A 24894-nucleotide genomic window follows, 5' to 3' on the forward strand; every position below is an offset into this window, starting at 1 on the left:
TTGAGTTGACAGTGATTTCCATAGCGAGGACACCAGGGAAAAAGACTATAGGCTCCTTGGCCCAGCATTGGATATGGTGAAGATCAAATCCCTATTACTTTTTCCTGCCATGCCCGCAACTTTGTGGGTTCCCTTCCCTTGGTGGTCTATCTAAAGCACCAAACTCCCTACCTTCCTCTGGCCCCCGTATAGATCTGGACTTGGGGGCACAATTATGATTTGTGGGTGAGGTGGCCAGCGGTCAGTTCCTGGGGTGAGGGCCATTTCTGGAAGGCAGGGGTAGGGTGGGGTGGGGGGCTGTCTGCCTGGTGTTGTGTTCCTGCCCAAATTCTGCTCCGTGCTTTCTTTCCTGCCGTGCTTCCCAACTTTGCTCTAAGTCGCTACACTCTAAGCTGGTGGAGGGACTGCTGAACAGACCTGGGAACAGACAGAGGGCCTGGAGGGAAACTGGCCAAAGATCCACAGAGGCAGGGCCAGCACAGGACCCCGAAAGTGGGTGGAAGGCTCAGGCCCCAGACCCTTCATTTTTCCTCATCCCTGTTCCCTTCCTCTTCAGGATGGAGCCAGGGAGGAGGCAGCCTTTACTCTGGGAACTTCGACTGGGCCTACTGCTGAGCGGTGAGGGGGCCTGGTGAGGGCTGGGATTAGGGATGTGATGGTAGGACCTGGCATAGCTGCGTCTGGGGCACATGGGTGGGACTACTAGATGGGAGCTCAGCAGAATAGGCTGACCCACTGTCCCCAGTGCTGGCCACCACACTGGCCCAGGCCCTGGCTCCGGATGTGCCTGGCTGTTCGAGGGGAAGCTGCTACCCAGCCACAGGCGACTTGCTGGTGGGCCGTGCTGACAGACTGACTGCCTCATCCACCTGTGGCCTGCACAGCCCCCAGCCCTACTGCATCGTCAGTCACCTGCAGGTGTGGCTGGGGAGAGGGTGGGAAGCTGGTGAGGGTGGGGCTGGCACTGCCCAAGGCCCCAATTCTAATCTCTACCCAACCCAGGATGAAAAGAAGTGTTTCCTGTGTGACTCCCGGCGCCCCTTCTCTGCTCAAGACAACCCGCACAGCCATCGCATCCAGAATGTAGTCACCAGCTTTGCACCACAGCGCCGGGCAGCTTGGTGGCAGTCAGAGAACGGTGAGACCATGGGTGGGGCATGGAGTGAGCAGGGCTGCCCACCAGTCGCCTCCAGTCTTTGACCTCTGACTCCTGTCCCAGGTATCCCTGAGGTCACCATCCAGCTGGACCTGGAGGCTGAGTTCCATTTCACACACCTCATTATGACCTTCAAGGTGCCTGCATGTCTGGGAGCCTACCCGGATCACCCTGCTTGGCTCCCCATTAGGCCTGGACAGAGCCCCAGCTCATTAATCCAGCCTCCCTGAGCTCATATGTTGTGCTCTGACTGCACGAGAGACTCCTTCATCCCTCCAACCTTTTGTTGCCTTATAATTCTAGGCCTTTACACATGCTCTTCTGCTGCTCCAGTCCCAGGCTGGGTTAGGTGCTGTCTCCTTGGGCCCCATGACCCCTGAGCCTCTCCATTAGAAATGGCTTAGAAGTGACCTTGGTGGTCATTTTCTGGCTTCTACTAGTAACCCCTATTTGTCTATGAGCTGTTTGAGGGCAGTGCCAGGTTGAGCAGGGCTCTTGGTGGCCTTGGACTAGGCTTGGTCCTGGTGTCTGCTGATCAGCTGTGTCCCCTACTCAGACATTTCGTCCTGCTGCCATGCTGGTGGAGCGTTCGGCAGATTTTGGCCACACCTGGCATGTGTACCGATATTTCTCCTATGACTGTGGGGCTGACTTCCCAGGAGTCCCACTAGCCCCACCACGGCACTGGGATGATGTAGTCTGTGAGTCTCGCTACTCAGAGATTGAGCCATCTACTGAAGGCGAGGTGAGGGCTGGGGTCTGGGCTGGGGGCCAGAAGGAGGGGATGATGGGCCTGAGGCAAGGTCCAGTGTGTCTATGGCCTCCCTGCCCCTCCAGGTCATCTATCGTGTGCTGGACCCTGCCATCCCTATCTCAGACCCCTACAGCTCTCGGATCCAGAGTGAGTGCTCCCCCCTTTGAGCTTGGCACAGTCTCAGCGTCTGGCTGGGGACTATTTGGGGCCTCAGTAACTATTTTGGGTGCTTCCTAGGGCAGATGCCAAGCCCAGTTTAGCTTGGGTAGCAGTAGACAGGAGGTCTCTAAAGGTGACCTTGGCCACTGCAGCCCTTGGGTAGGCACGGGGCAACAAGAGCCTGCCTGGCCAGTTGGCTCCAACCCTCCCCCCAACTCAGACCTGTTGAAGATCACCAACCTACGGGTGAACCTGACACGACTACACACGCTGGGGGACAACCTGCTGGACCCACGGCAGGAGATCCGAGAGAAGTACTATTATGCCCTCTATGAGCTGGTTGTACGTGGCAACTGCTTCTGCTATGGACATGCCTCACAGTGTGCACCCGCCCCAGGGGCACCAGCCCATGCTGAGGGCATGGTAAGGGGCTTCAGATGGCTGGGATAGGGCTAGGGGGAGTGGCAGGCAGGGCTGAGCAATGCTGACAACCTGCCCGCCCACCTTCATAGGTGCATGGGGCCTGCGTCTGCAAACACAACACTCGTGGCCTCAACTGTGAGCAGTGTCAGGATTTCTATCATGACCTGCCCTGGCATCCAGCTGAGGACAGCCACAGTCATGCCTGTAGGAGTGAGTGAGACCTTGGCCCCCATAGCTCTAGAACTCTGCAGCCTGGCTGTGTCCTGGGTAGAACCTACAGCTGGGTGTCAAGCCCAGACTGTGTCCAAAGGGTTTCCAGGCCTTGATGACCCGGGAGACCCCCTCAGCCCTCCTCTATAATCTTCTCTGGGTAGGGGCCCAGGATAATGCTGAGGCCTGGAAGTCCCTGAGCCCACAAATTATGGCCTGTGGCAGGGATCAAAGGTATCACTAGGGCCCCCTATAAACCTTGCCCTCAGGACTTGCTCTCAAGTGGTCTTTGCCCTGCCCTTCCTCCCCCACAGAGTGTGAGTGCCATGGGCACACCCACAGCTGCCACTTCGACATGGCCATATACCTGGCTTCTGGTAATGTGAGTGGAGGCGTGTGTGATGGATGTCAGCACAACACAGCTGGGCGCCACTGTGAACTCTGCCGGCCCTTCTTCTATCGGGACCCAACCAAGGACCTGCGGGACCCGGCTGTGTGCCGCTGTGAGGCTGAGATAGGGCATGGGAGAGGGAAAGCTGAGCCTAGGGCAGGAACCTGGGAGCCAGACTGCTATCCAGATTGCAGGAAATTGGGATGATGGGATTGGGTTGGAGCCAGACAGGGATACAGGGTGGGGCTTAGGAGAGGACTGGTGCTGGGCTAGTTGTACCTCTTTTTGCCCTCAGCCTGTGATTGTGACCCCATGGGCTCCCAAGACGGTGGTCGCTGTGATTCCCATGATGACCCTGCACTAGGGCTGGTCTCGGGCCAGTGTCGCTGCAAAGAACATGTGGTGGGCATTCGCTGCCAGCAATGCCGTGATGGCTTCTTTGGGCTCAGTGCCAGTGACCCTCTAGGCTGCCAGCGTATGTGCCTCCTGCCCTAACTCCCGTGTTGACCTTTAACCCCTGACCTCTTACTCCTGACTCAGCTGAACCTAAGCACTGCCACAGCTCCCCAAAGTGCTGATGGACTCCTTCCCTGCAGGTTGTCAGTGTAATACACGAGGCACGGTGCCTGGGGGTACCCCTTGTGACCCCAGGAGTGGAACTTGTTTCTGCAAACGTCTAGTGACTGGACATGGCTGCAATCACTGCCTGGTGCGACTAGAGGGGACTGGGGTTGTGGGGTCAGGACTTGTCCTTAGAGCACAGGGCTGGGAGGTGATGTCCATGCCCCATTGGGTGGGTACTGAAAGCTTAGAGAAGCCTTGGGTCTGGAAGGCCAAGGGTGTGGGGTACATGTTTTCACCAAAGGATGGTAGAGGGTGAGATTTGTGGTTGGATTCCCTGCTGGGTAGCAAGGGGATCTGCTTCTGGCCCCTAGAAACTCTTTCTTTTCCCCCAGCCTGGCCACTGGGGCCTGAGCCATGACTTGCTGGGCTGCCGCCCCTGTGACTGCGATGTGGGTGGTGCCTTGGATCCCCAGTGAGTGCTGTAGGGGGGACTGGGAAGGGGTGGGGAAAGATCCTGGGCAGAAGAGGGCATTCTTCTTGAATAACCATGGTGTCTCCCCAGGTGCGATGAGGCCACAGGTCAGTGCCGCTGCCGCCAGCACATGGTCGGGCGACGCTGTGAGCAGGTCCAGCCTGGCTACTTCCGGCCTTTCCTGGACCACCTAACTTGGGAGGCTGAGGACGCCCGAGGGCAGGTGGGGGGTGCAGCAGCAGAGGGCATTGAGTGGGTGGACTATGGCTGGAAAGGCAGTATTATGGGGGTTATGGGCAGTACCTTGTGGGGGCTGGGGGTATCTAGCCTTGGGTGAGGACTTGGCAGGAGAAATGGGTTTGGGGCTTGCTGTGACAGAAGAGGCAGTGCCTCACCTGAGCCTCCATCCCTGGCTGCATTACCTCCCAGGTGCTCGATGTGGTGGAGCGCCTGGTGACCACCCAGGAGACTCCATCGTGGACTGGCTCAGGCTTTGTGCGGCTGCGGGAAGGTCAGGTGCTGGAGTTCCTGGTGGCCTCTGTGCCAAGGGCCATGGACTATGGCCTGCTACTGCGCTTAGAGCCCCAGGTTAGACCCTGCGACATCTGACCTGGAGCTGAAGCTTTGGATGTGGGAGCATCTCTTCCATTATCCCATTTTCCCAGGTCCCTGAGCAATGGGCAGAGATGGAACTGACTGTGCAGCGTCCAGGGCCTGTGCCTGCCCACAGCCCATGTGGGCATGTGCTGCCCAAGGATGACCACATCCAAGGGACTCTGCAACCAGATACCCGGTGAGGGCACTGATGGTAGAACCCATAACAGTTGGGGGGTGTGGGGCCAGTCCTAAGCTCTCTGTGGGGCACCTGGAAGACCCCACAGCTCACTCATCTGTTCCTTCCTTTAAATGCCTCCTCCTGAGTGCTGTTTGCCAGGGCCATGCCTAGGTCCTGCTGGGCATGGCCCTGGTCACAAGAAGGAAGTAGACAGACCAAGGCCCGCTCTCTTAGGGGTCTAAGGTCCTGAGGCCAAGGCAGGAATTAATGAAAAATCATCCATTGTCACTGTAGGGAGGGCCCATGGTGGTGGTGGTGGGGTGGCGTCAGAGCATTCTGAGCAGGGATGTGACTGTTCTGATTAATGTTTTATTATGTTTTGGGTAATATTTATTTTATGTATCTTTTGCATCACTTCTTTTTAATTTTTGGTCATGTAAAACATTCAAACATGCAGAGAAGCAGAGAGAATAGCATAATGAACCTGGTTGTACCCATTATAGACATTTTACCAACTGTGACTTGTGTTTAACAAAGATTCCTCTAGTTGCTGAGTGAAGAATAGACTTAAAGGGGCCAGGATGGAAGCTGGGAGATCTACTAGAGGCTACCGAGTTGGCAGAGTGATAGTGGGTTGGACAGAAATATAGCAGTAGAGATGGTGAGAAGAGAGCACGTTCCAGAGGGTTCTAGCAGCAGAGCTGATGGCTTAGACATATAGGCAAAGGAGAGAAGATAGGAAGGTGACGCCAGGGTTTTTGGCCTGGGCATCTCGATGAGGGTGGAGCTCTTTACTAAGATGGAAACATAGGGAGGAACAGTTTTTAGATGTTTAGACATGGGGGAGAAGGCCAGTGGGTGTTTGGATTTCTGTGTCTGAAATTACTGGGAGGAGTCAATTGGAGATATAAATTGGGACTCATTACTTAAGAGTAACCAGAGAAAGGAAAGAGGACCAGAATAAGGTTTGGGGGTACTCTAGTGTTAGAGGCCAGTGAAGAAGGAAGAACTAGGGGTATGAAGGGAAACTAGGAGCATTGGTAGGGCCCAGAAGCTAAGAGAAAAGAGTGTCTGCAGAAAGAAGGCATATGTTTCCAATTACATGCTGCTCAACACTTGATAAGAATAGAGAAGTGGCTTCGGGGTGTAGCTGCATGGAGGTCACTGGTAACCTTGGCACGGGATAGGGCAGAAGTTCCACTGGAGTGGGAGGCTAGAGAGTGGAGGTGCTGACTATAGTGGTCTCTTTTGAGAAATGTGTTGGGCAGGAAAGCAAAGATGAGGCAGCAGCTAGCGGAAGACTTGAGGGATTGAAGAATGATTTTTGGGAGAGGATGAAAGAACCCGAGTATGGTTTTATAGGATGATAGGAGTGACTTAGGAAATGGAGAGGGAGAGAAAGGGAGGGAGGGAGGGAAAGAGAGAGGTGTGATTCAGTCTTAGTGAAGAGGAGCAGGTTGTAGGTTAAAGTGTGAGTGAAGTGGTTGTTGAGGAAAAATTGGCAAGTTCTTGTATCACAGAAATGCCATCGGGTCGCCAGGCTTTATGAGTGTTTCCAGTGAGATTGGTCTGCACAATTGTATGATTCCAGCAAGCCACATTTATGGGAATCTTCTGTACAGATTCTCTGTTGGGCCTCCCAGCTGTTCGTTGGCCTAGCTCAGCCCAGCCCAGATGTAGTCTCTGCTTTGGCCAATGGTTTGGCCACTCAGTGCTGTGAGTGAGGTAGGAGAGTCCCAGATGATGAGTACAGGGAAACTGGGTAATCCCCCTATACCTGTCCTCACTTCCCCCCAGGTACATGGTGTTTCCAAGTCCTGTCTGCCTTGAGCCTGGCATCTCCTACAAGCTGCATCTGAAGCTAGTACGAACAGGGGGAAGTACTCAGCCTGAGACTCCCTACTCTGGACCTGGCCTGCTTATTGACTCGGTGAACAATCCCCTCTTGCCCACACCAACCAAGATAGTAGGGCCTGTGGGGTGGGGCTTGGGTATTGGTGGGTAGGCAGGCAGGCCCATTGTGGTGCTGGGGTAGGCAGGCCTGTGGCAGTGCTAAGGCAAGTGCTCTGGCTGTGCCAGTGTGGTCCTGGGTCTGAACTACACTCTTCTTTGCTCATCCTTTCAGCTGGTGCTGCTACCCCATGTCCTGGTGCTAGAGATGTTTAGTGGGGGTGATGCTGCTGCCCTGGAGCGCCGTACCACCTTTGAGCGCTACCGATGCCATGAGGAGGGTCTAGTGCCCAGAAAGACTCCTCCCTCTGAGGCCTGTGCTCCCCTCCTCATCAGCCTGTCCACCCTGATCTACAATGGTGCCTTGCGTGAGTATCTGTGATGTGGGTTGGTGGGGCAGAGGTGGGGCCTAGCTTGATTTGGCCCTACTCCCCTCCCACAGCCTGTCAGTGCAATCCTCAAGGCTCACTGAGTTCTGAGTGCAACCCCCATGGTGGTCAGTGCCTATGCAAACCTGGAGTGGTTGGGCGCCGCTGTGGTCTCTGTGCCCCCGGCTACTACGGCTTTGGCCCCACAGGCTGTCAAGGTACTTTCCTGCCCCTTGTTCCCTCCTATTCTTCTCTCTCCTTTCCACTACTGTTCTCTCTCCTCCCTCTGGCCCTGCTTCTTCTTTCCTCTAACTTGGCCTCGGACCCCATACTCTCAACCCTATGTCCCTTGCAGTTCTTTTCCATTCCCTGACCACCCCACCCTGACTTCACCCAGACTCCCCTCAGCCCCCATCCCCTGGCTCAGCCTCTGCCCTACTCCCAGCCTGCCAGTGTAGTCCTGAGGGGGCACTCAGCGGCCTGTGTGAAGGGACCAGTGGACAATGTCCCTGCCGAACTGGTGCCTTTGGGCTTCGCTGTGACCGCTGCCAACGTGGCCAGTGGGGATTCCCTAGCTGCCAGCCATGTGCCTGCAATGGGCGTGCAGATGAATGTGATACCCACACAGGCACTTGCCTGGGCTGCCGTGATCACACAGGGGGTGAACACTGTGAAAGGTAAGCCTGGAGCAGCTAGGAGTGGGTTGGTGGGTGGGCAGGCTGCCCAGGGATGACACATCTCTTCCTTCCCCTCCCTGCAGGTGTATTGCTGGCTTCCATGGGGACCCACGGCTGCCATATGGGGGCCAGTGCCGGCCCTGCCCCTGCCCTGAAGGCCCTGGGAGCCAACGACACTTTGCTACTTCTTGCCACCGGGATGAGTACTCCCAGCAGATTGTGTGCCATTGCCGGGCAGGCTACACAGGTGAGTGGATAGGGGACAGGAATGGGATTAGGGTGAGGTGCCTAGCCTGAGCACTCATGGCTTCCCCTTCACTGTGGGCAGGGCTGCGGTGTGAAGCTTGTGCCCCTGGGCATTTTGGAGACCCATCAAGGCCAGGTGGCCGGTGCCAACTGTGTGAGTGCAGTGGGAACATTGACCCTATGGACCCTGATGCCTGTGACCCCCACACGGGGCAATGCCTGCGCTGTTTACACCACACAGAGGGGCCACACTGTGCCCACTGCAAGCCTGGCTTCCATGGGCAGGCTGCCCGACAGAGCTGTCACCGTGAGTATTGGAAGGGATGGCTGGGGTTGTGGCCCTGCTGCTCAGGCTTCCCTTGACTACTGTGCTCATCTTGGCTGGCACAGGCTGCACCTGCAACTTGCTGGGCACAAATCCCCAGCAGTGCCCATCAGCTGACCGGTGCCACTGTGACCCAAGCAGTGGGCAGTGCCCATGCCTCCCCAATGTCCAGGGCCCAAGCTGTGACCGCTGTGCCACCAACTTCTGGAACCTCACCAGTGGCCATGGCTGCCAGCCTTGTGCCTGCCACTTAAGCCGGGCCAGAGGCCCTACCTGCAACGAGGTATGGGACCCTACTGCAGATCCATGGGTAGATGGGGCCAGCTGTCTGCCTTGTCTTGAGGGCTCAGCCTTTGATAGAGGTTCTCACTCATGCCCTGTTCCTACCCCAGTTCACAGGGCAGTGCCACTGTCGTGCTGGCTTTGGTGGGCGGACCTGTTCTGAGTGCCAAGAGCTCCACTGGGGAGACCCTGGTTTGCAGTGCCGTGGTGAGGGAGCCAGGGGTCCCAGGGTGGATGGAGGACTTCCCAGGATGCTCCACAGGAGCTCTAACTCTGTGGTCTGCCCTTTCCTGCAGCCTGTGATTGTGACCCTCGTGGAACAGACACACCTCAGTGTCACCGCTCCACAGGTCACTGTAGCTGCCGCCCAGGCGTGTCTGGTGTGCGCTGTGACCAGTGTGCCCGTGGCTTCTCAGGAGTCTTTCCTGCCTGTCACCCCTGCCATGCATGCTTTGGGGATTGGGACCGTGTGGTACAGGACTTGGCTGCCCGTACACGGCGCCTGGAGCAGCGGGTACAGGAGCTGCAGCAGACGGGTGTGCTGGGTGCCTTTGAGAGCAGCTTCCGGCACATGCAGGAGAAACTGGGCACTGTGCAGGGCATTGTGGGTGCCCACAACACCTCAGCTGCCTCCACTGCACAACTTGTGAAGGCCACAGAGGAGCTGCGGTGCGGATGGGCCTAATACATGGTGGGATGGGGCAGAATCCCAGTGGACCAGGGCTGAAGCCTCTCTGAACACCCCCCTCCCCCATCAGCGCAGGCGTGAAATTGGGGAGGCCACCGAGCACCTGACTCAGCTGGAAGCAGAGCTTACAGATGTGCAGGATGAGAACTTCAATGCCAACCATGCACTAAGTGGTCTGGAGCGAGATGGGCTTGCACTTAATCTCACGCTGCGGCAGCTTGACCAGCATCTTGACCTGCTCAAACATTCAAACTTCCTGGGTGAGTTGTTGGCCAAGTAGGCAGGTGGACTAGAGTCAATATTTAGTTGACTGCCTGCCTCTGCCCAACTTAGGTGCCTATGACAGCATCCGCCATGCTCACAGCCAGTCTGTAGAGGCAGAACGTCATGCCAACACCTCAGCCCTGGCAGTACCTAGCCCTGTGAGCAACTCAGCAGGTATCCGGCATCGGACAGAGGTACTGATGGATGCTCAGAGGGAGGACTTCAACAGCAAACACATGGCCAACCAGCGGGCACTGGGCGAGCTCTCTGCCCATACCCACACCCTGAGCCTGACAGACATAAATGAACTGGTGAGGTGCAAGTGTGGGGTGGGATGGGTGGGTGTGGATGTTCCTTCTATAGGGCCCTAACTTGTTCTGTGCCTGGCAGGTGTGTGGGGCCCCAGGGAATGCACCCTGTGCTACAAGCCCTTGTGGGGGTGCCGGCTGTCGAGATGAGGATGGGCAGCCTCGCTGTGGGGGCCTCAGCTGCAATGGGGCAGCAGCCACAGCAGACCTAGCGCTGGGCCGGGCCCGGCACACACAGGCAGAGCTGCAGCGGGCACTGGCAGAAGGTGGTAGCATCCTCAGCCAAGTGGCTGAGACTCGTCGGCAGGCAGGCGAGGCACAGCAGCGGGCCCAAGCAACCCTGGACAAGGCTAATGCTTCCAGGGGACAGGTGGAGCAGACCAACCAGGAGCTTCGAGAACTTATCCAGAGTGTGAAGGACTTCCTCAACCGTGAGCCTCCCACGTGGCCAGGCCATGTGGTTGTTTCCCTCATGTCTGTGTCTCTCTAGGTTCATATTTGAGCCTCAGGGCCTGCACTGGACCTGTATTTATGACCCCATGTCTGGCCCCTGAGTCCATGCCCATATGTGGCTCCCAGGTCCATGTCCCTGAGTCTGAGCCATTTATATAGTCCCTGTCCCTGTGGTTACATCATTATGCCTATTAGCAAACCTCTATCCCAGGTACAAACCCTGAGTCCATACCCCAAGATTGTATCCCCATGCCTATGCTGAAGAATCTATATCCTTAAGTCCTTGCTTTTGTCCCCATAGAGGAGGGGGCTGATCCTGATAGCATTGAGATGGTAGCCACACGAGTGCTAGAGCTCTCCATCCCAGCCTCACCTGAGCAGATCCAGCACCTGGCGGGTGCGATTGCAGAGCGAGTCCGGAGCCTGGAGGATGTGGACACAATCCTGGCTCGTACTGTGGGAGATGTGCGTCGGGCTGAGCAGCTACTGCAGGACGCACAGCGGGCACGGTCTGACCCCATCCCTGGCCCCTGGACCTAATGCTTGGTCCTGATACCTGCAGGCCCTGATTGACCATTTTCCCCAGGAACCGGGCTGAGGGTGAGAAACAGAAGGCAGCAACAGTACAGGCAGCACTGGAGGAGGCCCAGCGGGCACAGAGTGCTGCCCAGGGTGCCATCCGGGGTGCAGTGGCTGACACACAGGATACAGAGCAGACCCTGCACCAGGTGTGGTCTCCCTAGGACATCAGTGGGACAAGGGTATGGGCATGCACCATAGATATGTTTAACCTCCCGTCTACCCATGGCAGGTACAGGAGAGGATGGCAGGTATACAGCAGGCACTGAGTTCTGCAGGTGAGCGGGCTCGGCAATTGGATGCTCTCCTGGAGGCTCTGAAACTGAAACGAGCAGGAAATAGCCTGGCAGCTTCTACAGCTGAAGAAACGGCAGGCAGTGCCCAGGGTCGTGCCCGGGAGGCTGAGCAGGTGGATTGAGGCACAGACAGCTGGAAGAGGTAGGGGTGAAGGCTGGGCCTCCACTGGGCTACCATGCTGACCCTGCCCTCTATATCTGCAGCTGCTGCAGGGCCCACTAGGTGACCAGTACCAGACAGTGAAGGCCCTGGCTGAGCGTAAGGCCCAGGGTGTGCTGGCTGCACAGGCAAGGGCAGAGCAGCTGCGGGATGAGGCTCGGGACCTGTTGCAGGCAGCTCAAGACAAGCTGCAGCGGCTACAGGGTGAGGAATAGGGCAGGTGGGCACCAGGCACGTGGGACTGTGGGAGTGGGACCCCTAAGCTGAGACCTTCACCTCCTAGATCTGGAGGGCACCTATGAAGAGAATGAACGGGCCCTGGAGGGCAAGGCAGCTCAGCTGGACGGGCTGGAGGCCAGGATGCGCAGTGTGCTTCAAGCCATCAACCTGCAGGTCCAGATCTACAACACTTGCCAGTAACCTCTGCCCATGGCCTATCCCTGTCCGCAGCCTGGCCCCACACGCGTCTGCTATACATTAAAGAGCTCTTGGCCTGGCAGGGCCCCCAATAAACTAGTGTGAACCCCCACTGTGTTGTCTGGACTCTGATTTGGGGCGGGCGGGGTGTCTGGATAAACATCCACGCTGGGCCGGGCGCGGTGGCTCACGCCTGTAATCCTAGCTCTGGGAGGCCGAGGCGGGTGGATTGCTCGAGGTCAGGAGTTCGAGACCAGCCTGAGCAAGAGTGAGACCCCGTCTCTACTAAAAATAGAAAGAAATTATCTGGCCAACTAAAAATATATATACAAAAAAATTAGCCGGGCATGGTGGCGCATGCCTGTAGTCCCAGCTACTCGGGAGGCTGAGGCAGGAGGATCGCTTAAGCCCAGGAGTCTGAGGTTGCTGTGAGCTAGGCTGACGCCACGGCACTCACTCTAGCCTGGGCAACAAAGTGAGGCTCTGTCTCAAAGAAAAAAAAAAAAAACAAAAAAAACCATACACGCTGCTACCAGCAGGGCCCATGCTAGGCCAAGGCGCCGGAGCCCCGCCTCCCTCCGCTCAGGCCCGCCCCGGAGCTGCCCGGAGCTAGGAGCCCGCTCCCGCCGGAAATGCGTCACCAGCTTGGCGCTCCGCCTCCCGCGGCCGTAACTAGAAGTCGAAACAAAACAAGCGGCTAAGGCGGTGGCGGTGGCGGCGCCGGGACGGGGGAGGGGCGCGCCGGAACCGGAACCGATCTGACACCGGAACCGGAACCGAGAACGGGTTGCCAGGGCCCGAAGAGGGCTGGCGGCGGCGGTCTCGCTGGGTGAGTGGAGCGGGCCGCAACTCGCCGATTTGGCCAGAGCGGTGGAGCTGCAACGCGGGCCCAAGGCGGCCTGTTCAAGGTCACGGGCCGTGCCAGTCCTGACCCCTCGAGTCCTGTGGCGTGTCAGGCCCACCGAGGCCGGCGGAGCCGGCACTTTGCCTGTGGCCGGCGGCCTCCTGCCTCAGAGAGAGGACTGGCGGGGCAGTAAGGGCGGCTTCCCGGAGAAGGTGGTGGTGGGCCCAGGGTTCGGAGGCTGGAGCTGGGTCGCAGTCCGGCCGGAGTGCTGGTCTGTGGTCAGTAACCCCGCGCAGTTATATCAGGCCGGCTCAGATCCCTAGACAGCCCCTTTCCTGCCTCGACGTCCCCGGTGCATGGGGGACAGACGCGGCCTTAAGCCGGGGCCTCGGTGCGAGGAGGAGGAGGAGGCGGAGGCGGCGGTGGCAATTGTCCACCCTTTAGCTCTGGATCTGCCGTCGTTAAAGATCCAGCCCACAAGTACCACATCTGACCTGTAGGAGAGTATCCTTACCACTCCTCCCCCCTCCCCCATACACTCAGCAGAACACAGACTAGTCACTCTTTTGCTACTGTCTCAGGCTGGGCTTGAGGCTGTCAGGGATCCTAGATCCATGGTTCATCGCCACCCTCATCTTAGTATTTGGTTTTGAAAACTTCACTTTGGATGGACAAACAGCCCAGAATCTACTGGTGGGTCTGTGGGAAACTGGGTAGCAAGTCCCTGTGGCTCAGAGCTGTTTACTGAAGGGACCTGGGAAGGAAGGTTGTGATGTCTGTTCCAGTCTCAAACTAGGTGCCCATCCTGTCTTATCACTGGAGCAAGGCTGCTACTGAAGAAGTAATGTGACATCTAGATACCCTTTTCACCCCTTCTTTGCTTGGGACAGTAGCTGGGGAGAGTAATCTCTCTTGGGATGAAGAAAGACCAAGCAGTGCACAGGAGCAGGTTCATGATGAGAGTAGAAGTTGGCAGGAGGCTGGTGAGGCACTTTGGCCCGGATCTTTTCTGGGCAGTGGCAGCACCTGGGCTGGGCCTGTTTTCAGCCACAGGGCCTGGATCTTCTGCTGCTTGATTGTCTCCTCCTTTCCTGCCTTCCTTCTCCACCTCCTACTTCTCCAGTGGTGACTAAGCAGCCAGTGAGAGTGAAGGAAAAGTGAGCACCCTGCTCAGAGTGCCAGCCTTGTGGGCTGAAGCCATGGCTCCTTTCCAGATTAGTGGAGGAGCCTGATCCCAGGCCATGAGTGCTTTGACCTGATGCCTCCTTAGTGAGGCTTCCAGTTTTGTGGGTCTGTTATGTTGGGTATCTAGGAGGTTTGGCCAGAAGTGGTTGCTGCTACTTACAATATTTATTTCCTCTTCAGAATAACCTGACAGTGTCCAGGGCTGCTTCTGGTGATGAGGAGATATTGCTCTATAGGATTAGGAGTTTCCTGGGTTCCCAAACCCTGGCTGTTGCCAAGGAGCAAGTTGCTGGGCCTTGGCAGTGATCATTCGTCCTTTTTTGTCAGGCTGTTGGTTCCTTGCTGGAGAATTTGGCCACAAAGAGTTGCCAAGATAGCTGGGTCAGGAAGAAAGCGCCGCAGCCCTGACCCAGACGCTGTTGCCGACCCTGGGGCACTCTGGCTGTCAACCAAGCGGCTCAAGATGTCTGGTGGGGCCAGTGCTACAGGCCCAAGGAGAGGGCCTCCAGGACTGGAGGAGGCCACTTGTAAAAAGAAGCAGAAGGATCGAGCAAACCAGGAGAGCAAGGATGGAGATCCTAGGAAAGGTGGGAGTAGCATTCCCAGAGTCCTCATGACCTCTTCCTCCCCTCTCACTGGGCATACAGATTGGGGGTTGGAAAGATGACTTTTTTTGCCATTCCTTCTGTCCTGGTCTGATGCAGAGAGAAGGACCCATGGCAGGTTGGGGAGAGCCTCAGCTTTGAAGCCTGGGTATTTGGGTGAGATCCAGAAGATGGTACTTTGTGAGGTGGTAGGGTCCTGGAGGTTGCCTCACGTTGTTGTCTCCTCGTTCTTTCCTTTGTCATCAGGGTCAGTGTCCACTCCTCGAGAGGAGCAGACCAAAGAGGGTGAGTAATGAATGGGCCTTTTGGGTGCTAGAGGAGGGCAAGGGTACTGGAATTTAGCTCCCATCTGGAGTAGTTCCATTATGGTTGGGTCTCTTGTTCCCTGCTTATCTCTATCAGGAGCTCGTGATCTCTTTACCACTTCCTCTACAGAGTTGTTGCTTGACTGGAGGCAGAGTGCAGATGAGGTGATTGTTAAGCTTCGTGTGGGAGCAGGTCCCCTGCGGCTGGAAGAGGTGGATGCTGCTTTCACAGACACAGACTGTGTGGTGCGGCTTCCAGGTGCATTCATCTGCCCTGCCCACAGTAGTATATTTGAATCCTCCAATGTCCTCCACCCCAGCTCACTGACCCCACTCTGTCTCCAGGTGGTCGGCAGTGGGGTGGTGTCTTCTATGCTGAGATAGAAAGTTCTTGCACCAAAGTGCAGGCCCGCAAGGGTGGCCTCCTGCAACTGGCACTGCCCAAGAAGGTGCCTTTGCTCACGTGGCCCTCTCTTCTGGTGAGTTCCAGTACAGGGTAGGGTAGGGATACCCAGTTTGGTCAACAGGGCCTGACTGCTATATCTTTGACAGAAAAAACCCCTAGGGCCCCAGGAGTTGGTGCCAGGACTGCGGTGCCAGGAGAATGGGCAGGAGTTGTCTCACATTGCCCTGGAGCCAGGCCCTGAGCCCCGCCGGGCTAAGCAAGAGGCCCGGAACCAGAAGCGGGCCCAGGGCCGTGGTGAGGTAGGCTCGGGGGCTGGCCCCGGGTCCCAGGCAGGGCCCAGCGCCAAGAGGGCTGTGCATCTCCGCAGAGGGCCAGAGGGGGAAGGGTCCAGGGATGGCCCTGGACCCCGGGGTGATGCTCCACCCTTCCTGGCTGACCCGGCCACCCAGGTGAGAGCTGGGTGCCTGTTTGGGTGGTAGGAGATGGGAAAGGATATGGACTGGAGTGGGGGCCATCTGCCAGACCTACCGCTGATCCTGCCCACAATCTTGCCATGAATAGGTTGGGGCTGAGGAACAGCTTCTTGTACCACCGCTGAACTCCCAAACTTGCCTCTTGGGCTCAGAGGAGAATTTAGCCTTTTTGGCAGGAGAGAAGACAGTATCCCCCAAGAATGACCCAGTCTCTCCAGTCATGGCCCGGAGCAGAGACCCTGGGAAAGATGATCGTGGCAAGGAGGAGATGGCAGTGGCAGGAGATGCTGCGACCCTGGTGGATGGTAAAGGTGGGGCTGGGGGTGGGCAGGCAGAGCCCTAGGTTGGGTTGCAAGTTTGGTGGGCAGGTAGGGAGTAGAATAGCTACAGGCTGGAACCTGTCCTGGGTGGTGCTGAGCCATAGTCTTAACATAGAGCCTGAGTCTATGGTGAACCTGGCATTTGTCAAGAATGACTCGTATGAGAAGGGGCCAGACTCCGTGGTGGTGCACGTGTATGTGAAGGAGATCTGCAGGGACACCTCTCGAGTACTTTTCCGTGAGCAGGACTTCACGCTCATCTTCCAGACCAGGTGAGTGAGTGGGCAGGATATGATGGGGCAGACAGTGTGCCACTGGTGGGACAGCATATCTTATGTTCTTTCTCTTGTCCTTTCTCATGCCCTGCTCTGCTTCTGCAGGGATGGAAACTTCCTGAGGCTGCACCCGGGCTGTGGGCCCCATACCATCTTCCGTTGGCAGGTGAAGCTCAGGTGGGTGGTACCCGGCCCCACCACTCTACCTGTCCTACCCTGGGCTCCATCTCCCTGGCCCATCCAGCTTGATGCTCACTGCACCTGAGTCCCTGAGTTCAGCGTTTTCCCACAGGAACCTGATTGAGCCGGAGCAGTGCACCTTCTGTTTCACAGCCTCTCGAATCGACATCTGTCTCCGTAAGCGGCAGAGTCAGCGCTGGGGGGGCCTGGAGGCTCCAGCTGCACGAGGTCTGCACACGAGCTCCTTTCATTCCCCAGCCCTACATGACCAGGACCCCATCCCCTGCCACATGCTGCTAACCACCAGCCCTCTCATTCCCCCTTTTTAAGGTGCAGTGGGTGGTGCAAAGGTTGCCGTGCCGACAGGTCCAACCCCTCTGGATCCAACCCCACCAGGAGGTGCCCCCCACCCCCTGGCAGGCCAGGAGGAAGCCCGGGCTGTGGAGAAGGACAAACCCAAGGCTCGATCTGAGGACACTGGGATAGACAGTGTGGCAGCTCGCACCCCCATGGAACATGTAGCCCCAAAGCCAGAGCCACACCTGGCTTCGGTGAGAATTTTGGGGTGGGAAGGGCCAAGAATAGAGGCTTGAGAGCCTCGAGGCTATTTTCTCATGCCCCCTTTGCTCCCACAGCCCAAGCCCACATGTATGGTACCACCCATGCCCCACAGCCCAGTGAGTGGAGATAGTGTGGAGGAAGAGGAAGAGGAAGAGAAGAAGGTGTGTCTGCCAGGCTTCACTGGCCTTGTAAATTTAGGCAACACCTGCTTCATGAACAGCGTCATTCAGTCTCTGTCCAACACTCGGGAACTCCGGGACTTCTTCCATGGTGAGGGCAGGGCCTGGAGCCTGGGGTATGGGAAGAGGGGGTATCTTTGTCCCTCATACCTCTACTTGGCTGCTTTTCCTAGATCGTTCCTTTGAGGCTGAGATCAACTACAACAACCCGCTGGGGACTGGTGGGCGTCTGGCTATCGGCTTTGCTGTACTGCTTCGGGCACTATGGAAGGGCACCCACCATGCCTTCCAACCTTCCAAGTTGAAGGTGATCTGTGGCCACTTGGCTGGAGAGGGTGGGGAGGGCCAGCCGGCTGGGTATGCAGTGGGTGCTAGGGCTTCATGCTCACACCTTGGCTCCTGCATCCAGGCCATTGTAGCAAGCAAGGCCAGCCAGTTCACAGGCTATGCGCAGCATGATGCCCAGGAATTCATGGCTTTCCTGCTGGATGGGCTGCATGAGGACCTGAATCGCATCCAGAACAAGCCCTACACAGAGACCGTGGACTCAGATGGGCGACCTGATGAGGTCAGGGTCAGAGGTAGAGGGTGGGCATGTTTCATGTGCATCCCAGCCCCCAGGTCTCCTTGGTTCTCATCACTCTGCTTCTCAGGTGGTGGCTGAAGAAGCATGGCAGCGGCACAAGATGAGGAATGACTCTTTCATCGTGGACCTGTTTCAGGGCCAGTACAAGTCGAAGCTGGTGTGCCCTGTGTGTGCCAAGGTGTGATGGGCTCCCTAGTTTGGCTCAGCTAGTATGGTCAGATTAGATCAGAGGCATGTGCATTTTCAGGTGTTGTGGGGCAAGGTTTGGGCAAGGAAGCTGGCAGGTAGGCCTTAGGGTAGGGTTCCTGACTGAGGTAAAAGTAACCTTTGGGCTCAGAAATGTGGTGTGACAAAGGAAGGTGTGACATGGTTATAGGTAAGAGTGGAAAGGCAGATGGAGTGCAAATGAGGGACAAATTGGTGGCTAAGCTGAGCAGAGCCTCAAGTGCCAGAAAGAGGGATTGTTCTCTTCCTATGGGCCCTCCTGCTCCATCTAGTGTTCTCAAGCCTGAGAGTTTGCTGGTTGGCTTAAGGGCCCTGAGAGTCATCAGAGGGTCTTGAATGAGCTCTTTGGGCACAAGCATCCTGTCTCCTCTTCTCTGTGCGGCCACCCAGTGCCACCTATGCATCCACAGGTCTCCATCACTTTTGACCCATTTCTTTATCTGCCGGTGCCCTTGCCACAAAAGCAAAAGGTTCTTCCCGTCTTTTATTTTGCCCGAGAGCCCCACAGCAAGCCCATCAAGGTGAGGAGTAAGCCCCTACCCCTCTGGGCTGTCCCAGAGAACCTGGCCACTTCCCCCACTGACTCTGCCCTTTTTGCTATAGTTCCTGGTGAGTGTCAGCAAGGAGAACTCCAGTGCAAGTGAAGTATTGGACTCCCTTTCTCAGAGTGTCCATGTGAAGCCTGAGAACCTGCGTCTGGCTGAGGTATGTCTGTTCTTCCCTGGGCTCTCACATATGTGGACGTGTGTATACTCACAGCATAGATACGTGTACAGTCATTGGCATCTGTACACATCCATATGAATGTGTATGTTACTGCACAAAAATAGGTGGTATGCTGTTATTTGAGGCATGGTTGAAATGAGGTATTTGGACTGTGCACTAGAGTTCAGTTCTAGCCATCATCAGGGTTTGCTCCCCTTTTTGTTTGTGGACCCCAACTGCTTTTTCCTCTTTAGACAAGGAGCTTGAGCTACAGGACTGTCCCTCCATTTGCTATGGTTCTTCCTCCATCCTGCTGCTCTTTTTTTTATCCCAGATCTGTAGGCTGGCTCTCCCCAAAGGTTATTAGCCTTTAGTTTGACAGTGCCGTTTTTCTTAGGTGCTAAGCGTAGGGAGGAGGCTCTTCCAGTGTGGACTGTTCATGATAATATGTTGCCGTCTTGGCAGAGCCCTGCTAATTATAGCAGGGTAGAAGCCCTCATTGTGGAGAGCTGTATGGTTGATAACCTGCCCCAGGCCTGGTCTTTCAGGCTGTCTGATGCACCAGCTTCCTTATGGCCTTGGGCACTGAGACTGGTGCTAGCAGAGGCATATGCCTCCTTTGGCCTACAAAGCCCACCCTTGTCCACATAGACACAAGGCAGAGCCAGGTCTCCGTACACCCTGGGACAGGACTGGGAAAAGGGCTTACCCTTACATGGGATCTGTGTGTTCTCTATCCCCAGGTAATTAAGAATCGCTTCCACCGTGTATTCTTGCCCTCCCACTCTCTGGACACTGTGTCCTCATCAGATATGCTCCTCTGCTTTGAGCTGCTATCCCCAGAGCTGGCTAAGGAGCGGGTAGTGGTGCTAGAGGTGCAGCAGGTGAGTGGGGACCAACCAGATGGCACAGGGCTCTGGTTGGGGGGTATACTCCTGCCTGACCTTGCTGAACGAGACGACCCACCCTAGCGCCCCCAGGTGCCCAGCATCCCCATCTCCAAGTGTGCAGCCTGTCAGCGGAAGCAACAGTCGGAGGATGAAAAGCTGAAGCGCTGTACCCGGTGCTACCGTGTGGGCTACTGCAACCAGTGAGGACCCCCATGGTTTCCCCCCACCCTTCCTCTCCACCATCCACTTGCCACCCTGTCCCTCCTCTCCAGACAAAGGCACATATGTTTTAAGCCTTCCATCTGCCACCCCCTACTTTACTAGGCCCAGAGGGAGGCAGGGCTGGCATACTCAGTTCCCAGGGCCTAAGACTAGCCCCCATTATGGAGTCATATGAGGTGGGGCTAAGCCTCTATCCTTGTCTTCACCTTTCCTCCAGGCTCTGCCAGAAAACCCACTGGCCTGACCACAAGGGCCTCTGCCGCCCTGAGAACATTGGCTACCCCTTCCTGGTCAGTGTACCTGCCTCACGCCTCACTTATGCCCGTCTTGCTCAGCTTCTAGAGGGCTATGCCCGGTAAGGGCCTAATGATTGGACTAGGGTCGGGTGGGTGGGAGCAGAGGTGCCAAATGGACTGGTCAGGATTCTTACTTGCTTTGCTATCTGTTGCCAGGTACTCTGTGAGTGTATTCCAACCACCCTTCCAGCCTGGCCGCATTGCCTTGGAGTCCCAGGGCCCTGGCTGTACCACGCTGCTCTCCACTAACTCCCTGGAGGCTGGGGACAGTGAGAGGGACTCCATTCAGCCACCTGAGCTCCAGTTGGTAACCCCTGTGGCTGAGGGGGACACAGGGGTTCCTCGGGTATGGGCAGCCCCTGATCGGGGTCCTGTGCCCAGCACCAGTGGAATTTCTTCTGAAATGCTGGCCAGTGGGCCCATTGAGGTTGGCTCCTTGCCTGCTTGTGAGAGAGTGTCCCGGCCTGAAGGTAAGATCTAGTAAAAGGCTCTGAGAGCTGGGGTGGAAGGCACAGGAGTCTGGAGGAAGATTGTTTAGGCCCTAGGGGTCAGATAAGCTTTGATTGTCATGTTCTCTCACAGCTGCTGTGCCTGGGTACCAACATCCAAGTGAAGCCATGAATGCTCACACACCCCAGTTTTTCATCTATAAAATTGATGCATCCAACCGAGAGCAGCGGCTAGAGGACAAAGGTGTCTGAGGCCATGGGTAGGACCCAGGGGGTAGGTTGGGCTGGCTATTCTCCACAGCTGCATGACCTGTCTCCCTCCACTCTCCAGGAGAGACCCCACTGGAGCTGGGTGATGACTGTAGCCTGGCTTTGGTCTGGCGGAACAATGAGCGCCTACAGGAGTTCGTGTTGGTAGCCTCCAAGGAGCTGGAATGTGCTGAGGATCCAGGTTCTGCCGGTGAGGCTGCCCGTGCTGGCCACTTCACCCTGGACCAGTGCCTCAACCTCTTCACACGGCCTGAGGTGCTGGCACCTGAAGAGGCCTGGTGAGAACAGGGCAGCAGACAGGTAATGAGGCAGGGTGGAAGAGAGACTTGCTGGTCCTGACCCTACCTCTGTCCCCTACCAGGTACTGCCCACAGTGCAAACAGCACCGCGAGGCCTCCAAGCAGCTCTTGCTGTGGCGCCTGCCAAACGTGCTCATTGTGCAGCTCAAGCGCTTCTCCTTTCGTAGTTTCATATGGCGGGACAAGATCAACGACTTGGTGGAATTCCCTGTTCGGTGAGTAATGGACCCTCGGTGACTGTGGGCAGGCGTTGGGACCAGGGTGGGTATCCTGAGCACCTGCTGACTCTCTTCTCTATCCCTGACTGTGACTGCAGGAACCTGGACCTGAGCAAGTTCTGCATTGGTCAGAAAGAGGAGCAGCTGCCCAGCTATGATCTCTATGCTGTCATCAACCACTATGGAGGCATGATCGGTGGCCACTACACTGCTTGTGCACGCCTGCCCAATGATCGAAGCAGTCAGCGCAGTGACGTGGGTGAGGGCACACACAGCTAGCAAGATAGGTGGTAGGGGTGGTGGTATAGGCTATGTTCACACTCTTCCCACCCTGCTATAGGCTGGCGCTTGTTTGATGACAGCACGGTGACAACGGTAGACGAGAGCCAGGTCGTGACGCGTTATGCCTATGTACTCTTCTATCGCCGGCGGAACTCTCCTGTGGAGAGGCCCCCCAGGGCAGGTCACTCTGAGCACCACCCAGACCTAGGCCCTGCAGCCGAGGCTGCTGTCAGCCAGGTGAGGCATGGGGGAGGCTTTATAGGCTAGTGGTGGATAAATCACAGATTGGGGATAGGGTTGGGGGCTACAGCTTCCTTTCCTTCAGCCACAGGCCCCTCAACCCTTGGGATTCATTAGAGTTGCAGATAGGATTTCTTTACATCAAAGCTTTATCCGGAGGCATCCTCATGCCTTAGGGACACTCAGAAGAGTGCACGTACATCAACATGCTGCCACTGGCGTTCACATAGGCACCACCTGACACAGGTCAGACAACTGCTCTGATCCTCCCTGGGCACGGTGCTGTGATCAGACTATACCTGGCACTCCCAGATTTCCTCCACACGTTCCCCAGATGCCAGCCCACAGACCCTCACTTGTGACTGTCACTGTGTTCTGGTGTGCACTCAGGACAAGGCCTATCTGGGCTGGCCACATCCTCTGGTGGCTGTCATACTCTCTGAGGTGAGCGTCTGTCCTGCTGAGCTTTCAGGGTCTTTGTCTATTTTACTGACATGGTGTGCCACAGGTCTAGTTGGTGGGGGATAGTCACATCTCTTTTCTGAACTGGCTGCCTCCTTTCTGTCCCCTCTCTTCCCTTAAGCCCTCTCTATCAGCCTTAGATAAATCCCTGCAGAAGACTGGTCAGAATCTGGAGATGGGTGGGAGGGAACAGGGAGATTGCCCTGGGATTGGCTGCCCTGTTGTCCATGAGCCAGTCCCCTCTGTGGAAGGCCTGGACTAAAAAATTGGCCAGATAACCTCAAACCAACTCCCTTGGAACTACGTGTGGATTGGGAGGCTGTCTTTGAGGAGGCCCACGTGCTGACAAGATTCTCCCACCTTATAGCTCTCAGTCTAAACAACCCTGAGGTTGGCTATTTGCCTGCCTCCCTGCTGCTTGATCTGGAATGCAGGGGGCTAGCCCCAGTCACCCCAAGCAGGACTGTCATGGCCAAGGGTCTCAGGGACACTGGGTCCTCCCCACCCCCCGGGTGCTGATGGCCATTTCCACATACTGTAGGCTTCCCGGATTTGGCAGGAGCTGGAGGCTGAGGAGGAGCCGGTGCCCGAGGGGCCTGGGCCCCTGGGTCCCTGGGGGCCACAAGACTGGGTGGGCCCCCCACCACGTGGCCCTACCACACCAGATGAGGGCTGCCTCCGGTACTTTGTCCTGGGCACTGTGGCAGCTTTGGTGGCCCTCGTGCTCAACGTGTTCTATCCTCTGGTATCCCAGAGTCGCTGGAGATGAGCTCGCCTGCAGGCAGCTGCTGTGAGCTGGCCATGCCTACCTTTGTCTTGGGGAACACCTCTGGGCTTTGGTCCGAAGTATGTGCAGCTGGTGGGAGAAGGTGGGGACTATGGCCCCTGCAGGGGCAGAGCATCCTAGGGTGGGTATCTATCCAGCTGTCTGTCCATTCCTCCTGCTGCTCTGATCCTTGGCCTGGGGCTTGGCCCTGCCCAAGCTACTTCCTGTATTTAAAACATTAATAAAGCGAGACTATTCAGGCCCGATCTCGTCTCTCTGTCTCAACGCCGCTGCTGTCTGCGCCTGCCTTGGGGCCCTCCCTTGGGTGCCGGGGCTCCAAGCCAGCACCCCCGGGATGCCAGGCAGCATGCTGGGCAGCCCCCAACCCCTGTCCTCATATTCTGTTGCAGGGACTAGGCCCTGGCCAGGCCCCCGAGGTGGCCCCCACGCGGACAGCCCCTGAACGCTTCGCCCCCCCTGTGGATCGCCCAGCCCCCACCTACAGCAACATGGAGGAGGTCGATTAGAAGGTCCCTGGCTGATGGGGGGACTGGGTTTGGGGGATCCCCCACAAAGGGCCAGCTCTTTGCTGCTTCTCCTTCTCTAACCCAGAGGACACTGGTTCTGTCAATGGGAAGCTGGGGATACGATTTAGGGGTGGGTACCTCACAGGTTGGGACCTCTTGTCAGCTTGGCCCCCTGACCAATGGACCTTGGCTTCTTCAGCCACCTCCAGTGCTGCGTGATTTGATTCCCAGTTGTACCTTCAATTCTTTCTGACCCGCATATAAAGGTTATAATTTTATTCTAAAAACTGTAATTTTTTTTTTTTGCATTTTGGAAGTGATTGCTGCTGTTTAAATATATTTTAAAAATAAATAATAAATAAGTAGACTTAGTGACTGTGATCCACCACATGCTGGGGCCACTTCCCCTCCCTCCCCATCATTTGCACGTGTGTGTATGAGAGAGAGACACTGAAATGCTCTGATCTGAGGGTAGATGTTGGGGTCGCTGCTCATGTCCTGTGGGTCATGAAGCCCCCAGGGCCAGCAACTCTCAGGAGTCTGCCTGCTGCTCTTTGACCTCACCAGTTCTGGGTCCCACAGAGAGGCAGCTGTGGTTGACATCATTGTCAAGATCTCAGTACACCATGAGGTGCTGGAGCTGACAGCATGGGGTAAAAGGTACAGGCATTGGAGCAGCCTCGGGCTGACAGCCAGGCAGCAGGCAGGGAGGACTTAGTGGGGGACAGAGAAGGTACTAGAGGGATCTTCCTCCTCTCCTGTTCTTAGGTTTTTCTTTGCTGTAGTCTGAACACCATATGCATCCCTCAGGGGAGAACAGAGCAGGAGGAAAACTACTGTGGTGAAGCTGTGGGGAAGATCCTGCTCTGAAGAGGACAGGCAGAGAGGACCAGAGCTAATCTTGTATGACTTCCTGTTGGAGGGAATGTGTTGGGATCTGCTAGTCTATTTCTTCCTTTAACAGTCCCTGAGACCTTGGTTCCTGGCAGCTGCCCCATGCTATTCCCCCACAGTGGGTCTGCAGTCCTGTCCCAGCTTCAGAACTTCTGCAACCTTGTACACACCTATAGCAAAGGCAAATCTTATGAGAAACCTTGCCCCCCTTTGTGGATAATGTTGCCCCTTCTTCTCTCCAATTGCTTGGGGAGGGTGGGCATCTCTAGCTGGAGGGAGATGGGGATCAAAGGTACTCCTGAGGCAAGTGTTT

General features: G+C 56.5%; 2 protein-coding genes across 19 annotated transcripts; both read left to right on the forward strand.

Moving 5' to 3' along the window:
• The first annotated feature begins 369 nt into the window (after positions 1–369).
• On the forward strand, positions 370–12029 carry LAMB2 (laminin subunit beta 2). 2 transcript variants are annotated; one of them, XM_045530251.1, is made up of 33 exons: positions 370–467; positions 557–618; positions 746–918; positions 1003–1138; positions 1220–1293; positions 1713–1901; positions 1994–2057; positions 2290–2492; positions 2582–2702; positions 3017–3205; positions 3389–3568; positions 3690–3802; positions 4050–4129; positions 4220–4352; positions 4559–4717; positions 4795–4922; positions 6702–6834; positions 7030–7222; positions 7297–7440; positions 7668–7899; positions 7983–8146; positions 8228–8452; positions 8536–8753; positions 8863–8959; positions 9049–9421; positions 9516–9700; positions 9774–10015; positions 10095–10443; positions 10767–10974; positions 11052–11193; positions 11277–11453; positions 11545–11704; positions 11784–12029. In XM_045530251.1, exons 2-33 carry the CDS (start codon positions 558–560, stop codon positions 11918–11920), a joined length of 5382 nt encoding a protein of 1793 aa, XP_045386207.1. In that variant the 5' UTR covers positions 370–467; position 557; the 3' UTR covers positions 11921–12029. The 2 variants fall into 2 exon arrangements, with proteins under 2 accessions (XP_045386207.1, XP_045386208.1); XM_045530252.1 differs by lacking the exons at positions 370–467; positions 746–918 and having other exon boundaries at positions 580–618.
• A 556-nt stretch (positions 12030–12585) lies between these two features.
• On the forward strand, positions 12586–24054 carry USP19 (ubiquitin specific peptidase 19). 17 transcript variants are annotated; one of them, XM_045530253.1, is made up of 27 exons: positions 12587–12746; positions 14274–14533; positions 14798–14836; positions 14954–15115; positions 15202–15335; positions 15409–15711; positions 15824–16046; positions 16171–16327; positions 16436–16507; positions 16623–16738; positions 16841–17061; positions 17146–17341; positions 17424–17557; positions 17660–17818; positions 17904–18014; positions 18472–18582; positions 18665–18766; positions 19510–19650; positions 19738–19856; positions 20096–20233; positions 20331–20644; positions 20757–20867; positions 20955–21171; positions 21255–21407; positions 21509–21669; positions 21751–21929; positions 22936–23426. In XM_045530253.1, exons 2-27 carry the CDS (start codon positions 14410–14412, stop codon positions 23161–23163), a joined length of 4125 nt encoding a protein of 1374 aa, XP_045386209.1. In that variant the 5' UTR covers positions 12587–12746; positions 14274–14409; the 3' UTR covers positions 23164–23426. The 17 variants fall into 17 exon arrangements, with proteins under 17 accessions (XP_045386225.1, XP_045386209.1, XP_045386211.1 ...); XM_045530255.1 differs by having other exon boundaries at positions 16847–17061; XM_045530254.1 differs by having other exon boundaries at positions 12588–12746; positions 15824–16040.
• The last annotated feature ends 840 nt before the right edge of the window (positions 24055–24894 follow it).

The sequence above is a fragment of the Lemur catta genome, chromosome 18 (assembly GCF_020740605.2).
Source record: "Lemur catta isolate mLemCat1 chromosome 18, mLemCat1.pri, whole genome shotgun sequence".
Classification (NCBI taxonomy): domain Eukaryota; kingdom Metazoa; phylum Chordata; class Mammalia; order Primates; family Lemuridae; genus Lemur; species Lemur catta.